The 17,500-nt window shown below is 34.1% G+C and overlaps 1 protein-coding gene across 1 annotated transcript in view; it reads right to left on the bottom strand.

Moving 5' to 3' along the window:
* LOC142337011 (uncharacterized) overlaps positions 1 to 17,500 on the bottom strand; it is a 28,112-nt gene that overhangs the window by 2,049 nt on the left and 8,563 nt on the right. The window contains exons 3-4 of the mRNA XM_075386026.1: positions 8,106 to 8,226; positions 5,706 to 5,762 (exon numbers count right to left, since the gene is read on the bottom strand). Of these exons, the coding sequence (XP_075242141.1) occupies positions 5,706 to 5,762; positions 8,106 to 8,226 (178 nt within the window). The remainder of the gene's footprint in view (positions 1 to 5,705; positions 5,763 to 8,105; positions 8,227 to 17,500) is intronic.

Here is a 17,500-nt window from a genome sequence, read left to right as displayed (position 1 = left end):
CCAAAAAAATGATGAATTCGTAATTTTTGTGAACGACAAACATTAGCAATTAGTTTCAAGCATAACGGAAACATGGTTTAACAATACTGATAGAAAGCCTTTTTGTGACCGTATAAATCATAATACCATCATAAGCGCAGAGAGGAATAAAGGAGGTGGCAGTGTTGGCTTTTGTGTAAAGTGTAGTGCTAAAAAAAGTCCATAGAAACTGGCAAACAATTCTGTTCAAATTGTCTCTTTACTTGTCCAGCAAAAAGATTTCGAGTTCGTTATAAGCTGCATTTACCTTCCCCAAGTTGCACAATTGAGAAAAGTTTGCATACATTAGGAAACTTTCTGGACGAAATTGAGATTTCAGATATGAGACTTATACTCTGTAGTGACTTCAATGTATTTTTCCTTCATAGAGGAATAACTCCTAGAATCAAACATCCATTTCGCAACGAAAAATGCTAGCACTCTGGCTCTAATACTGCCACTCGGGAGACAAAAATGTAAAAAAAAAAGACAAAACAGTTTATATTTCACAAAATACCGTTCACTCTAAGTTTGGAAACAAATTATGTGAATTATCGCTATTGCGTTGAATTGCAGATATCGGAAAGGAATGCAAGAGGTGTGAGCATAAAAACTTGCAGTTCTCGCATGGTCAAAACTGCAAAACCCGAGAAGCATTCAAAAATGAAGAGCAAATGTTGAGTCCTTCGATACAAAATTTAGCAGACGGCTTAAACAGCAACGATTGCATTTTTCTTCTAAAAGAATCAAATCAAATTAATTTCCGATTGTCAAATGAAAAATCTTTTTTTTAATGATAAGTTGGTATTATTTGAAAACAAAAGAGTGCTACGAAATGTGAAAATGCATATGAACGGAAAATTGAAGGTATTTGAATGAGCCAATGCCTGAAGTAGAGTATCGAACCGAAACCGATGCTGTCGAAGAAAACTTGATTTTAGGCACTCACAACTGTAATGTGGCTATGTCGGTGAACAACGGCCAACAAAATCAATGTAATAAAAAATCAATGAGATTGATGAACTGAACATTGTTACTGCTATCAAGAAGAAAGACAAAAATCCAAATTCAACTGCCAAGAATCCGGAGCAGTTGTTTCTCTCCGCATTTGACAATCAAAAAACAAGGTCATTCTGTAAAAAAAGGAAATAAAACAAGAAAACGCTTACCCTCATGACAATGGAAAACAAAAATCTTTCTGTTTATTTTCTAGTCTACTTAAAACTCTGATATCCTTAAAAACATGTTTCAAATGTAAAATTATTTTTGAACTGAAAAGAATACAGAAGAGATAAAACCTCTAAATTCTCAGAAGTTAATTAATAATGATCACCATGTTGTTTGTGATTTTTTTCAACTAGTCATTAGCAGTCTGTGATATACGCACTTTGCAATTGAAGTTGGATAGTTACACTGACATACAAAACGAACAGCAACTCCTTATTTTCGATGGAGTCAGCTGTGGTTGAAACTTAAAGCTGTCCTAAACACTCTTTTTAAGAAACCGTTATTTAATAACTTAAAAATATATTTTCATTATGTATCTTTTTGTTTTTTTATCATTGTGCGATTTCTGAAATCAATTGTATAAAACTTTTGGAGAGAAAATACTATGCTTTGCTGCGGCCGCGTTATGATAAATGTTCCTTCTTAGGTAAACAAAAACGATAGCCTGTGGAAAAAACGAATTAATTGTTATTTTGTTGCAAAAAGTTAGATCTCTGCCAAAAAATATGATGAATTCAAATTTTTTGTGAACAACGAGCAACAACCACTAGTTTCATGCATTAGGGAAACAAGATTTAATAATAATGGAAGAAGGAATTGCTTAATCTTCCAAATTTATTTGCCATCATAAGTGCGGATACGAAAAAGAGATGGCGGTGTCCGTATTTGTGTAAAGTGTAGTGCTAAAGGTAAAATCCTTGAGAACTGGAGAAAAACTCTAATCAGTCTGTCTCTATAGTTTTCAAGAACAGAAATTCCAAAGCTCTATAAACTGCTTTTTCGTCTCCCAATTTGCTCTATTGCAAAAACGTTCCGTACATTTGGAAAGTTTTAGTTTTTAGGCGAAATGGTGAAGCCAGATATGAAACACACTCTGTAGAGACTTCAATATAATCTTCTTTCATAAGGGAACAAAAGTTTTAGGCAACTAACATATATCTTTCAAGCAAAAAAGATAGCACTTGCTGGCCCTAATACTGCAACTCGGGAGACAAAACAAAATAAAAACTACGCAAGTAATTAGATTTCACAAACTTCCGATCCCTCCAAATTTTGGAAAAAATGCTTTGATAGATCACTATTGATTTGCAATGCAGATACCAGACAAGAGTACATGAGATATAAGTAAAAAATTTGCAAGTCAAAACTGGAAAACCCGAGAATCATTAAAAAAGTTAAGGGCAAATATTGAGTTCTACAATGAAAAGCTTTTAGCAGCCAAGAAATTCTTAAACAGTAAAGATTACAATTTTCTTATAAAAAATTCACAGACATTGGTGAAAGGAAAAACTGGATCCGCTGACGCTTTTAAAGGTTTTTAGTTAAAAAGCTAAAATGTTGGATTGACTACGAAGTTAAAAACACTGCTTCCAAGAGAGGACATTAAAGACATTTATATCTCATAAAAAAATCTGATAGAGCCAAGAAGTATGATGAAAAATCAAAGTAGTCGAACAACTAATAAGAGGAACAATTTGACAATTATGTCAAGCAGAAGTTGCTATGAAACCCAGCAATGGTAACAAAAACTTTTTTGACGTCGCTAGAGAGCTCTCAGTTGAGTCAAAAGCAACACAATCGTGTCTTTCTTCAATAATTTTTCCCCGAATAGGCGACAAACTGGCAACTAAATTTGACAATGTAGCAACAACTAGCTCAAGCTGCTAACCCGTACGTAGCATGTTTGTCTGTAAAACAAAAATCTTCTTAGACAGTTAAACAAACAAATAGAGCGTGGATGCTTTTAATCTGATAAAAAAACTGTTTTCTAAAAAAATTTTGCTTCTTCAACATCCCCTTAAGTATAGGAATTTTTTAAACAATTGCGTGGAGAAAGGGAAAGTTTTGAAAAAAACGAAAATATTTCCAGTCATTGAGGATGGAGATCAAATTTAGCCATCCAATTACCGGCCAATATCTCTCATACCAACAATTGGGAAGTCTTCGAGAAAATATTATTCAGGCGAATTGTTTCCTTAGTAACACAGAAAAATCAAGTCGATTTCAGAGAGCAACGAAGTACAATTGATGCACTCGAATGATTTGTTGAGAACCTGAGATTAAACTGGACGAAATACAGTGGGAACTACATGCGAATTCTCTGATCTTAAAAAGTTTTTGACACTGTTTACAATCAAATTTTGTTCTAAAAAAGCTTTAGTTGCAGAATAGGGGACCTGTGCTAGAATTAGCAACATCATATCTAGTAATAGTACAAAATTCAACAACAAAGACTACACATTTGGTGTACCCCAGTGTGCGCTCTTTTCAACTTTGTTATTAAATATCTATATACATGATATTGATTCCACTACAACGCGAGTTGGAACAATTTCGTGTGCAGATCATACTGAAATGTAAACCAAATATGATCTGAAGACCAAAAGAGGATGCGCACCACAAAAACCTAGATATGCCTGAAATTTGGCTCAAGAATCAGCTCACCTTGAATGCTGGTAAAAACAAAAAATTATAGGTTCTACAAAAAGAAAATCCAAAAGAGGAAAATTAACAAATTTCTGTTCCCTTCTCTAAATTTTGAGAATTTATTTAAGCACAGATAGCGGATCATAAAGCAAATGTGCAACCAGTTGCTTGGTACGGAATTCTAAGATATGGATGTATAAAGCAAACAATTCTCAAACTACTGAGCATTATGATAAACAGAATTGCAAGAATTTTGATATTCAAAAGGAATTATGCATCCATTTCAACAATCAGAAGAAAACTACCCATTTACCATGTATCCGCACTACACCTCTATGGAATTTTCAAAACAGCTACAAAAATAATTGGGAACAAAAACTCATTCTCATCTCTTGATCATTGAGCCTCCGAAGATGAGATTCCTAAAATTACGATGATGTAGGAAATTTTTCCACTCAAAAACAAATATTAGAATTTTTCCGGCAGCTCTAAATTCAGGAAGGCGATGAATTGTTTTCTATTGTATTTGGCAAACTTTGTAAATAACATTCGTACTAAAATAAACTTTCAAACTAAAGTTTTTTTGTTTGGAAAATTCTTGATAATTACATCGTAGACAATTGGAATTTATTATCTAAATTTACTAGTTAAGAGACCAAATTTTGACATTAAATGTTAATAATTCTGTATTTTTTGAAAGTGGTAATTTTTCCTGTTTTTCTTAACAGCATATACGTCAGTGATTTCATTTCCGCTTGAGACACTTGAAAACAGGCCTTCGTAGCCTAATAGTGCTCTCCAATAGTTATAATCATTTTGTCTTGATGTCAATATACATGTTTAAGATATTTTGTCCTTTGGATCTATGGAAACAATATATTATTATGTATGCTTAATTTCTCCTGCGCGAACTCGGACGCTTTTTCTTTTTAGTCATGTTACGTAACATTTTTTACGACTGATTTTTCGTCTGACCGATTTTTCGCTTTCTAATGATACCACTCACAGCTCGATCGGCCAAAATTGACTGAACAGAAAAAACCCGTTTGAGTTTATAGTTCCTCCCCCCTCAGAGAGTGGTCGGAACAATAAAAGTCATCGCAAGGAAATAATCAGCAAGACAAGTTGCCCAAATTTGGTGAATGCCGAAGAAAGACGTTACGCTCAGTTTCTAAATTGCATTGTGGCAAATAGAAAGCATAACAGGACAAGTGCTGATTTCGAAATTCAAAGAATTTGCCAAGAGAAAACAAGAAAATTAGAACCTTAGAATGGAATGAGAAATGATTGGGAAAGTAATTTACAAAATAGACTCCCTCCAATAACAAGATCTCAGTAAAAAAGTAAAAATAGAAGTCAATTTGTTGCTTGTGAACAAAAATCAAAACGCTTTCACCCTCTTATTTAAAATTATAGTGGAAAATTTTCCCTTCTTCATTACCCAAAAAACTTTGAAAAAATAACCACTAAACTATTAATTAATAAGAAAAACTGATAAAATATCTGGAAAACTGACGTCACAATTTGAGATTCCAAAACAACTTCTGGTAAAAACAAAAGGTACAATAATAATATTCTTCATTTAATAATCGACTACCAATAATCGACAACTAAAAATAGCTCCATTTTTCATTTAATGATTGTTTCAAACATCAAACATGATCCCATCCCAAACGTACTATTACTAGCTAGGATAATTGAAATAATCAACTTTTGGAAAAATTGGAGTTGAAACTAAAAGACGCTTTGAGAAAACTGCACGATATCAAAAATATTGATCGCTTGGCTCTTTTTTTACACCTACGTTTCTCGTTCTCCTCAGAATGATTCTTGAACAACATCCACTCTATATACTTTTTTCTAGTCTATACACTTTTTTCACGTGCAACATTATACTTCCTCTAAAACATATCCTCTAAAAATAGAATTCCCCGATTATTTTTTAAAAATTCACCATTACTTCCCTTTGAGTCGAATAAGAGGCAACCTCCCAATAGAATTCAATTACTTTGTATAGTAATATTATTACTTACGGTTCATATTCTTCATATACGCTCTCTTCAGTTCGGTCAGGGTTCCTATCAGGATTTCTGAAACAAATTGTTGATTTTTTTAGGTTTCAATTTCAACGAAATTGTTTTGAAACTCTAGTTCTACAAATTACTGACTGCAAATGACAGATCACAACGCACTTGATTCAGATTCCTTGCTTCTTTGTTTCTCTTCAAAAACCTACAGTCACATCGTGCCAAAATTAACACTTTAGCGGCATCAAATTAAAGTGTATCATCGAATTAAATTCCCTCAAAAGTAAAACCATTTACTCGAAGTCGAATAATACCTCTATTTTTAGTCAGTTTTATCCATAATACTTTAGTAGTAGTATGAAATTATGCATTGCGTAATAGGCTCATATCCGTGATCAGTTTGCTATCGGAATTCAAGTCAAACGATAATGATCTTTGTTAAACTTCAGTTGGAGTTGCTCTAAGTCGAAAAACTAAATTATTCTGTAATCGTTCTCTGTCCCTAATGTATACATAAATGATGATAACTTAAGCACATGAATATCAACTGAGTTCTCGATAAATTTTTTTAATTGAATTGAATTGAAGTTAACGATTTACAGCCAATTACAGTTAACGAAAACTGTTGCAAATTTTGTTTCAGACAAAAATGAAAAGCAAGTTTCAGAAAATTACGATATCAAATGAGTCAGTGATTTGCTTTTATTGAATTGATAATCCCTGGAAGGAAATACGCGACACTAATAGGCCACCCGGGGCGAGGTGGTAGAAATATGACTCGACAAAACGTCGTCTGGGGGGTGTCATTCCGGGTCGTTAAATACACGGACCCGGAAGAAGTTAATGACCCGGTAAGTCGAATCATATATCTGGTATTTCAGAACAATGACCCGGTCTTTCTATTCATAAATCTGGTATTTCGGAACAATGACCCGGTCTGTCGAGTCATAATCCTACCGTTTCGAATCATAAATCAACCTAATTCGATTCATGCGGCCCCTACTTCGAATCATAAATCTACATAATTCGAGTCATGCATCTCGTATTTCGAATCATAAATCCACATAATTCGAGTCATGCATCTTGTATTTCGAATCATAAATCATGTATTTCGGAACAATGACCCGGTCTTTCGATTCATAAATTTGGTATTTCGGAACAATGACCCGGTCTGTCGAGTCATAATCCTACCGTTTCGAATCATAAATCAACCTAATTCGATTCATGCGGCCCCTACTTCGAATCATAAATCTACATAATTCGAGTCATGCATCTCGTATTTCGAGAGCTGAAATAGGTTAAATACTGTCGGAAAAAATCTACAGTTGAACTAACGAACAACTTTTTGAGATTTTCCAGTATGTTTTGGGTGTGTTTCCCTCCTCCTTCTCTCAACCGGGCTGGGGACCGGCTACGGCGGAGTTACAAACAAACAACTGTATGAGAATTGAGCAGAGCACTAGAAAAAAAACTAGGCTCGAAAAGCTCTCTCCAAAAAAGAAACACTAAACAGACAAAGTAAAATAATAATAAAGGTATAATAATGTCATAGATTAAAACCAGAATTAAACAAGGAGGCTCGTTAATGTGCGATTGCACATAATGTTCCAACTATTCTCAAATAGACGTTTTAAAATAAAATTTTCAAATAAGCGTGCATGTGTGTGCGTCTGTGTGTGCGTGTGCGTACGTGTGTGTGTGTGTGTGTGTGTGTGTGTGTGTGTGTGTGCGTGTGCGTACGTGTGTGTGTGTGTGTGTGTGTGTGTGTGCGTGTGCGTACGTGTGTGTGTGTGTGTGTGTGCGTGTGCGTACGTGTGTGTGTGTGTGTGTGTGTGTGTGTGTGTGTGTGTGTGTGTGTGTGTGTGCGCGTGTGCGTACGTGTGTGTGTGTGTGTGTGTGTGTGTGTGTGTGTGTGTGTGTGTGTGTGTGTGGGTGAATTGTTTATGTGTGTGTGGTGTGTCATGCGTGTCTGCGTGTCCAAGTGTGTTAATAATTCTGTTAGTGTCTGGTCTATTGACTGACTGTCGCGCAGTTTCGCACTGTCTGGTTTGTCGAACCACTGTCGAACAATTTCTGATTGTTCGCGCTATTTCGCACAATTTCGCACAATTTCCCGGAGTTTCGATTCATACTCCAATTATTGTCTGGACTGTCGAGTCATGGGTGTTTTGTGTCTGGATCGTCTGGTTCATACTTCCACGACCTCAACCCGGGCAATTATAAGGACAAAATTAAAAACCTGCGTTGTTTTATACTCGACAAGCTACGCTTTTTGCGCTGTGATCGACGTCACCAACCTTTTCACATTCTTATTTTTTATTCAAAAAAGGGGCTTATATGTTCACACAGGGTAATTGCATCTTCTTTTAGATGATATTTTGTGTTGCATGTGTTTATTGCTCATACTTTTTTCGCACTTTGAAGTAGATTGCGACAACCGCGCCAATGATGATTATGACACCGAGGACGACTGACAATGCAATTCCCATGTAAAACCCAGAGTCCCTGCTGTTGCCCTGTGACGCACCTAGAAAGATAAAAACGCTGACATTACCACATTACCCCCAAACATATCGTTAACATATCGTTTCAAGATTTTGTTGGTTAAAGTGGACTAGGGTTATGTGCCGGACGCCACAAAAGACATGGAATCTTATCGCAACAATTGTGCTTACATAACGCGCACTGGCAAATAATGATCACGCACTATTTTCTAGGCTCAACCAGGAAGATTCAGTTAACAAATTTTTAAGATTAAAATTAGAGTGGATTTTTTACACCCCCCCAACAACTTTTGAGTTCTTACAGCTCAACTGTATTATTAGAGCTGCTGGAAATGAACCCATAATTAATCCGGCATATTGACCGCATACCTTAAAGCGTTGATTACCCTTACTGTTAGCATCCATCAAACAAATTAACCCGCGCTTAGGCTAACAATAAATTAACATTTGAGCCTTTACTTTTCTGATTAGTAAACGAGCCTAAAGTTAAGACTGGATTATTTAGGACCACTTTTAAACTAGAAAAAGAACTAAATTTAGATAGGCGTCGCAAGTACGGCTTAATTTCCCTGCTCTTGAATTGACAGCTTCAACTAAGGGAAAATAATAAGTGCAAGGAATGTGTATCAGGAGGAATGCAATAAATTCCCCAACAAACTTCACGGTAATCGATTTTTAAAGAGCAGACGGAGAAAAAATTAGGCACCGAACAGGCCCCAAAACTCCGGCTTCTTAAAATCTTTTAGGGGAAAAAGCAACAACAATTTCTTGAAAAGAGCAGACTTTATTCTCTTAATTTCACGGCCAATTTCACGGAAAATTAAGGAACCGTTTCACTAAGAACGTGAACGTGAACTCACCCCCTAATGGCCCATGCTTCTTTGATAATATTGAGCAAATGAGTGGGATGGGACTGATTTTTTTCAATAACGGCTTCAGACAACAGCTTAGTCTTTTGTCAAAAAATTGTGCTATCAATTTCTAGTTTAAAAAAGATTAAACATATCTTTCAAAAACATTTTAACTTAGACGTGCCTTCCAAAGAACATAAACAATTAATAGACAACGAATCAACCAGAGGCTCAATGGCACCAGGCTATTCCAAAACAACAACTATCGGGCAGCTCAACCCAATTTCACTGGTAATTAGCAACTGTGTTTATTTATACTAATCATTTTGTAAAATAACACTTTCAGTCCCAATCTTTAAATTAAGACTTATAGCACAAAAAAGCCATAGGCACACATCCTTAGATCCTTAGAGACCGTCAAGTTAGAACGGCATACACAAATTGAGATCCCATATTGTAGCAACCCGTTCTAATTTGAAACAATTTCTTGGAAAAAAATAGCATCTGCGCCACATGGAGCGTTCAAAAATAGGCGTTCTGGAGGGAGGGGGTATAACAGATTGGGTGCTAAAAAAGAGTTGGACTAACATCAACTATTTATATGAACAAAAAAGGTTACAAATTGTGCAACCGGGCCCCAGTTTTACGGCTTAGAAGTACTGATTCATTACGCCGTAATAGTAAACTGTCAAATTACACCATGGTGGCTAATCCCTAATTGACTGGTACCAATCATAAAAGTTATGCTTGATGCTTGTTAATCTTCCAAAGTAATATACGAATTACTGGTAATTACTTGTAATGTTAGCAATCATATCTTACCGATCATATATTAAAACATATTAAAAAAGGAGAGGTCAATAGAAATTGAGGTGTAGGAAATAAGTGAATTGGATTTTTGAATTGATTCTAAGAGCTGAGTATCTTAATGCATATACACAAAGTAATGTGAACTCAAAGTAACTGAGGTAAAAATAAGTTGACATAAAAGCAAGCCCAAAGCTATGAAATAGTTACATCAGAAACAACATATTTAGCCGTTACAATCTTAACCACGCATAGAACTAATAGGATGTTTTCCAGTACACGAAAGAAACAAAAATACCTCATTTTTTAAATATCTAGTGGGCAAGAACCTAAGCGGACCAATGTCCATGGCTTGCGTCTCTTCCGCTATGAGAATTAATTAGGAATCGCGGGCAAAGCCAGTGACAACTTAAATTACAGATATGCCAAATTTTTTTCTATCACGTGGAATCATTGCGTGAAAATTGTCTGGTTTGCAAATCGGCTTGTGTAACTGCTACCACAAATAATACAGAATAATCAGCAAGAACACAGGGTTTATGTTATCTTTAAGAAAAACATGTGGTATCTACGTTTTTCGAACAAAAAAAATCTTTCAATGTGTCGCTCAATGATTATAACCTTCAGTGTGTTTTTTTGCAAATATAACATATAGAATCGAACTTGAATTTTCCGAGGCTGAGGTCCAAGATAAAGTTGATATGTTCAGACCGGAATGAACTCACAAAGTCTATACATAGTGAACCTGGAGCTCACAAAAATTTTGGATTGAAAACAAGAATGCCAAAAGCTGATAAGCCCATGTTTGACCAAACCTTCCTACCATTGTGTTCACTCGAGTAAAAACTTTCTGCGAGGAAAATTTCACGCCTAGAATTGTAGATCATTGCTTAAGTTGTAAATCAAAATCAAGTTTTAATTAATGGGTGGCTCGCACCCCCTTCAACAAATATTTTCATCAAGCACCTTTTATTAATTTGAAATGTACCATCTGCTGGGGTATTTAATAACAACGATCACCATGACATGTAATTGTTGAAAAGAATACATTATAAATACGTTGTGTAAAACTTATAAGAATAAAAATGGCAATAGTTCGGGACATGAACGTTTTTAAAATTCGGACATACGCACTTTTGAAAGCACGAAGAACGCACAAAAAATTTTGACAGTACGAAAGTCTGAACATAGGCACTTTTGAATGCATGATAGTCTGGACATGAATGCACAATTATTTTGGGCGCACGAAAATCCGGACATAGATACGTTTTCCGTCTGATTTGTCTGGACATAGATATGTATTGTCTGGAACGGTCTGGACATATTGACTTTTGGTCTGGGACTTCAATCTGGGATTTGTTAGATTCTAACAAAAATGCAAAAAAAAATTGAGTGCTTCGGTTTATATTTCGCTGTTGATAAATTTTAATGAAGTTGTTACAGTACCAATTACTATAATTAGGGTTTGTCAAAAATTGCGCTCGAAAGTTAATTGCGATTTTTTAATAGACATAGTAAGACGGAAGTGGATTTCTTCAAAAGAAAATTTGGCAATCAAACGAAGTCGTTGATTAGAAGCTTGATACCTTCGCGAAGGTCAACCAAGATATAGTGAATGACTTGAATGGCGTCTTTTATAATCTTTATTAATAACCTTGTCAGCAATTCCAGGTGACTATTATTGCGGTCCAATTTTTTTACTTCGACTAACAGATTTTTTTGTCTTACCCTGACATCTTGGAATTGACTTAAGTGACTTTTACTGCTTTGCAGTTAAAATTTGTGTTCGTGACGTCTTTTTTGCATTATGTTAACTCCCTGGCTTACCTTACGAAAACAATTACTTCTGAAATCACTTATGGAACATTAAATTGTGAACATTTATTCCTAACTCTTCCTAATGAGACAAGCTAACAAGTCGACAAAGAGAACGAAAAATAGAGCGAAATTCAAAAATTAATCAACATTTTTTAAATCAAGAGCTTTCAAAAGCCTTATTCATTAACTTTTCACAAAATAATCCTTGGTATTTTGCTAAAAAGTTATTACGAAACCAAAACAACCTGCCTTTGTATAGACTAAGTCATAGAAAGGGACTAAAGATTCAGAAAAAATTACAAACGGATTGCAAAAACACAAATTACTGATACCATTAAAATCATTGGCTATTATCTGAACATTATGTATTTTCAAATCAATTGATATTTCTAATATTTCGGTGAAAAGATTTGAACTGAGAGATTGAAAAAGTTTACTTGGGCCGCCTTTGAAAACCATTGGGATCTGCTATTACGCGATTGTGCTGGAAGAAGAGAAACAGAGTTACAAAAATTGACCACTCAAAAAACGTTTATGCAAACGCATATTGTACAAAAATAAACTGACGACATAATATAAGTAGATATGATGTTTTGAAATAAATGAAATGGGATGGAACCTTTCAATGATGAAAATAAGTTACAAGTTGGTCAAAAGAACAACAAGAACTGAAAAAATTGAAAAATCTTTGAAAATGTATATAATAAACTTTAAGACTGCTTTGGCTATAAAGTGACTGCTTTGGGTAACATCATTCATTCATTCCTCAATTACAGGCTGATGAGACCGTTCAGCAATTTACGGCTACCTAAAGAACAAAAAAATAGTCAGAAACAGCAAATTCATAAAAAAAACTGTGCGAGAAAATTGTCGAAATCCTTAAATATTGAACTTTTCAGTTGAAAACATTTTTATTTTCAACTAATTTTTTAACAGCATTGTGATTGTTTCTTTTTAACAATTTGAGTTCAAAAAATAACAAATTTGAACAAATACTATAGAAACTCCAAAATTTTTTTTTAGAAAACTCGTAGTATCAACGCCTATTAAACTCAGTAGCTCTCATCGGAAGCCAGTAAATGCGCAAAAATATGCCTCCATGGGACAACAAAAATGTTCCGTTCAAAATCCAAAAGTTATCAATAAGACATTACAGCTAGTCATTGACTATGGACACAACAACAAATAGATGCAAAAACCAAAAATTCAGTAGAAAAATGAGATAAGAAAGTGTCGAAGCAATTTAAACCATGAGCTCCAATCTAAAAAAAATAATCTACGATCCGTTGAACAACCTCCCTGAGCCAATGGGAACAATCCTTCATAGTGTAAACTGATAAGATTTTAAAATTAACCAAAAATTAGAAAAAAATATGCAAAAATTAAAAAGAAAATTGTGAAAAATCGTGGCATTGAAGCAGTAAAACTAATAGATAAAAGATGAAACCGCTAACCACATTACTTTTGGTTGCAGTAGAAGGGAAGGGGTCCTACTAAAGCTCAGACTGACTAAAAGTTCACGAAAAAAGCAAAGGTTCGTTAATAATCAAAAAAAGTTTCTCAAAATCTTTTTGAAAGTCTTAACAGCCATTAAATCAATAGTTTTTTTTGGAAGTTAATAGATACGCTCCGAAATGCTCCAATCGGAGGGAAAGAATGTTTGTAATGCATAAGTAATCAGTTACAGACCAAAATGAGTCTTATGACTATGAAAACAATAACAAAAACAGGCATAAACAAAAAATTCTGTAGAAAATTGGGAGAAATAAGTGTCGAAACAATTTAAGTCTGAAAACTTCATCTGTAGTTTTATGAACGTCTATTTTGCGCCAATGAGAGCTATAAATATTAGGATAATGTGATTTCAAAAGCAACCAATAATAGGAAAAAGACAAAAAAATTTTTTGAGATCTTGAGGCATTGAGGTCATATAACCAATAGTCAGAAGATTAAACCGCTAAAAAGAATAATTTGAGTTGCAACAGAAAAAATTGGGGTACTGTTAATACTGAGACCGATTAATAGTTCACGAAAAAAATGTTTAAGGTTAGTTAATGTTCAAAAAAACTTTCGAACAATTATTTTTAAAGTCTTAACAGCCATTAATTTCAATAATTTTCAACGTAATAAATACGCTCAGATATGCACCGAAAAAACAAAAAAAAAATTGGGTTAATGGGTGAACAATATGACATCACAATAAGTCTTAAGACTATAAAAACAACAACAAAAACAGGCAAAAACCACACGTTCAGTAGAAAAATGAGAGAAGAAATTGTCGAAGCCATTTAAACCATAATCTATTCTCTGAACATTCATCTTTGATTCATTGAAGGTCTTCTCTAAGCCATTGGGAGCCATCAAATAAGGATAATGTGGTAAGATTTCTAATGTAACCGATAATACGAAAATGTCCAAAAAAAATTTAAAAATTTTTTGAAATCTTGTGGTGTTGAAGCCATATAACCAGTAGTTAGAAGACAAAACCGCTGAACAGATTTAATTTGGTTGCAGTACGTAGGAGGAGTGTGCATTCATCACGGAGATTGACTTACAGTTCACGAGAATAAGTTTATGATTGGTTAATAATGAAAAAAAATTTCGAAAAACTCCTTTTGAAGTTTTTATTAGCTTTTTATTCCATTAGCTGTCCACTCAAAGCACTAGATAGGTTCACATAATGCTCATCACGAGAATTTTTGTAATTTGTATTTTGAGTATATGCCAAAAATTCTGTAAAACCTTCAAAAAGAAAATCAAAATTAGATTTAAAATTACGAAAATTCAGAGTCGAAGCCAATAAAACATGAGCAATTCCTTGAAAACCAAATTTTTTTCATTGGGCTTCATTTGACTGTAAATGAAGTTTGCCATTAACAGAACAGTGATATCAAAAGTAACCAGTTTCTAGGTGACTCAAAGAAGCAAAAAAATGAAAACCTTTCTGAAAAAATGAGCTCTGAAATAGAATTCGAATTTTTTTTTTTGATAGTGAACTTCCCCATGAGACCAGATCTACACTTTTTATACCCTTTAGTCTATAAGGAACACAAAATTGATTCATTTTTGGCCCGAATTGTGATTTTGAATTACTATTTTTTATAGAAAATATCTTAATTTGAAGAAAAATTACACTAAAAGTGAACAAAATCATGCCAAATATCCCGTGTACACACAAAACTTCAATCCCCGATGACTCCTTGAAAGAAACGAATTTCAAAAAAAAACTTTTTAATTTTGAATTCTACGCCGGACGAGCTTTTTGATGACACCACTCACAGTTCTCTGCGATGAAAATATCGATCCGCCAAAATTGACTGAACAAAAAAACCCATTTGAGTATATAGTTCCTCCCCCCACAAGTGGGGTCCGACCAATAACTCACGAAATCAAGTCAAAATTTGGACTCTTTGTTTATCTTTGCTGCCTGCATATATCAGTTTATTTTCTTCTATTGCTAAAATTTATGTGAAAGTTGTTTGTTCAGAAATATATGAGAATCAAATGGTTTACGGACAACTTTTGTGCTGTTTGGTGCACCATACAAACCAAACAATTTTTTTCTGGCTTTGGCTTCTTAATCTTGTTTCAGGAGCGCCTCATATAAAAATTCTCAAAATAAATCGGTATTCAAACAATGTCATTTTTGATATTTGCTTTACTTCTTTAATCTGTTTTGTTCGGGAAGAAAAAATTTTTAAAACGTTTTTTTCTTCAATGTTCGTTGCCACCCCACTTCGTCACTTCACCTCACCGTCAGTTACTTTTTCGGTTCATCAGTTGGATTTATTTGCTCGACACTATTTATTATTCTCTTGATATGTGTCTTTATGTCAATTGTGTTATATACCATTATTTATCGATACTGATCATAAATGGCTTTTCTCACTGAAGAACATATCTTTCGCACTCACTTATTAAATCTAAATTGAAAGAGTAACCTCCTTCCCTAATTAAAAAATTGTCGGTTTTTCAACATAAGAAGGTATCGTCGTTTTATTCTAGCCAAAAACGACGAAATTTCCTATGAGTTTTTGTCGATATTGTCGTTTTTGTTCGGTATTTAACATAAGAAAGATTCGGTATTGTCGTTTTTAAGCGTAAGACAGATTCGGTATCCTCGTTTTTTAAGGTAAAAGAGATTTGTTATTGTCGTTTTTAAACGTTAGCCAGATTCGGTATCGTTTAGCGAAAAACAAGGATTTTTAAGATCCGAGTCTGAAAAGCAGATTAGTCCAGCAGATCAAACAATAAAAACGATTGGCATTGGGCCTCTTGAAACGCAAGCAACCCTCAAAAACTTTGCTTGCAAATTACAAGAAAATATGTCAAAACTCAGTGAATGTATTTTAATCAACAGATTTTTCATCAATATTCAACAAGTATAAAATAATTTTATTGAAATTTTTACTGAGTAAAGAAATTTTTACTCGTTCAATTATTTTTGTGAATGAGCTAACAAAAACTTAAATGAATTCGAATATTGTTTCAGAAGTTTTTTTCCCGAGAAGAACCGTTTTGTCTGCAAAAAGCGGTATCAAAACGTTTGACCAGATTATACAGAGAAAACGATGGAAAAAACCGACAATTTCTTTCGTCTTAACCAAACATACCGACGATTTACTCTTAAATTTAAATACTGAACATGCCAAATCATCTAAAAATGATCATACCGAATCTATCTTCCGTTGGCAACCAACAATTTTGAACAAACCGAACATACCAAAGCTTTCTTACGTTTGAAACCGAAGAAACCAAAAATTTCTTACAAATTTTTAATCGTTTTTGTTCGGTCTTCTCAGCTAGGGTTCTATTTGCAGCCTAAATTCCTTGCAAATCATCCAGATCGGAAAACTAAAAATATTATAAATGAGATTCGTTTGTGTTTTAAAGTTTTCTGCATAAAAAAATATATTTGAGAATCATGATTCTAGAATCATTGTTTTCGTACATGACATTGGTGGTCTGTTCCATTCAGTGGGTTTCAACAGTCTACTTTGCGGCTTTCGTCGGCAGTCTGTCATTTATTCTTGTTTTACGCAAATACATGTTGATACCCAAACAAAATCATTTTTTATTATTGTTGTATAATGTTCCTTTTTTTCTCAAAGCAATCCATTGTAAAAGAGGTGTTAATACAGAAATTTCATGCAATTTTACGCTATTACTGAAAAGCAAAACTTATGACATTTTTTTAGATTGCTAGCTTACTTACTGTTCAAATTTACCTCTTTTCAAATATCTTTGTTCAGAGTAAACTACTTTAGCTGGAGAATGTTCTCAAGGCCTACTTCATCCAATGTCAAGATGTCTGCAGCTGATTTTTTAAGTTCCAAACAAGGAGGCTTGTTAATGTGACTTTGCACATGATGTTCCGACCCGCGCTCATCTACATTTTTGGCTTAACTGTCTTTTGACTTACATTTTTGACAAAGAGATAATCAAAAATATATGTTTGAGTTTTGAAAAATCGTTACACAACCAAAAAAATAATTGAATTAAATAATACTATGCATCATTACAACCATCGGCCATTAAAACCGCTAAGAGAAAAAAAAAAACAACAAAACATAGCCGGTAGAATACCGGAAACGACTCGAATAGTCGTGCAAAATAATCTCTACCATAAATTGGACAAAATTAGAATATCGAAAAAACACTAGAAATAACAAAAATAGCAGACCAATATAACATAAAAATTGTTAAAATTTTTTCAGTTCAGGGGTGTGGGTAGGTGCTGGTGGGGGGGGGGAGTTGGTAGGTGTGGGCAGGTAGGTGGTGGTGAAGGGTGTTGGTAGGTGGAATGGGTGTAGGTACGTTG

The sequence above is a fragment of the Convolutriloba macropyga genome, chromosome 3 (genome assembly GCF_964194025.1).
Source record: "Convolutriloba macropyga chromosome 3, txConMacr16.3, whole genome shotgun sequence".
In the NCBI taxonomy this organism is placed as follows: domain Eukaryota; kingdom Metazoa; phylum Xenacoelomorpha; order Acoela; family Convolutidae; genus Convolutriloba; species Convolutriloba macropyga.
The sequence above is the reverse complement of the archived record's forward strand: the minus strand, read 5'-3'. Positions and strand labels throughout refer to the sequence as shown.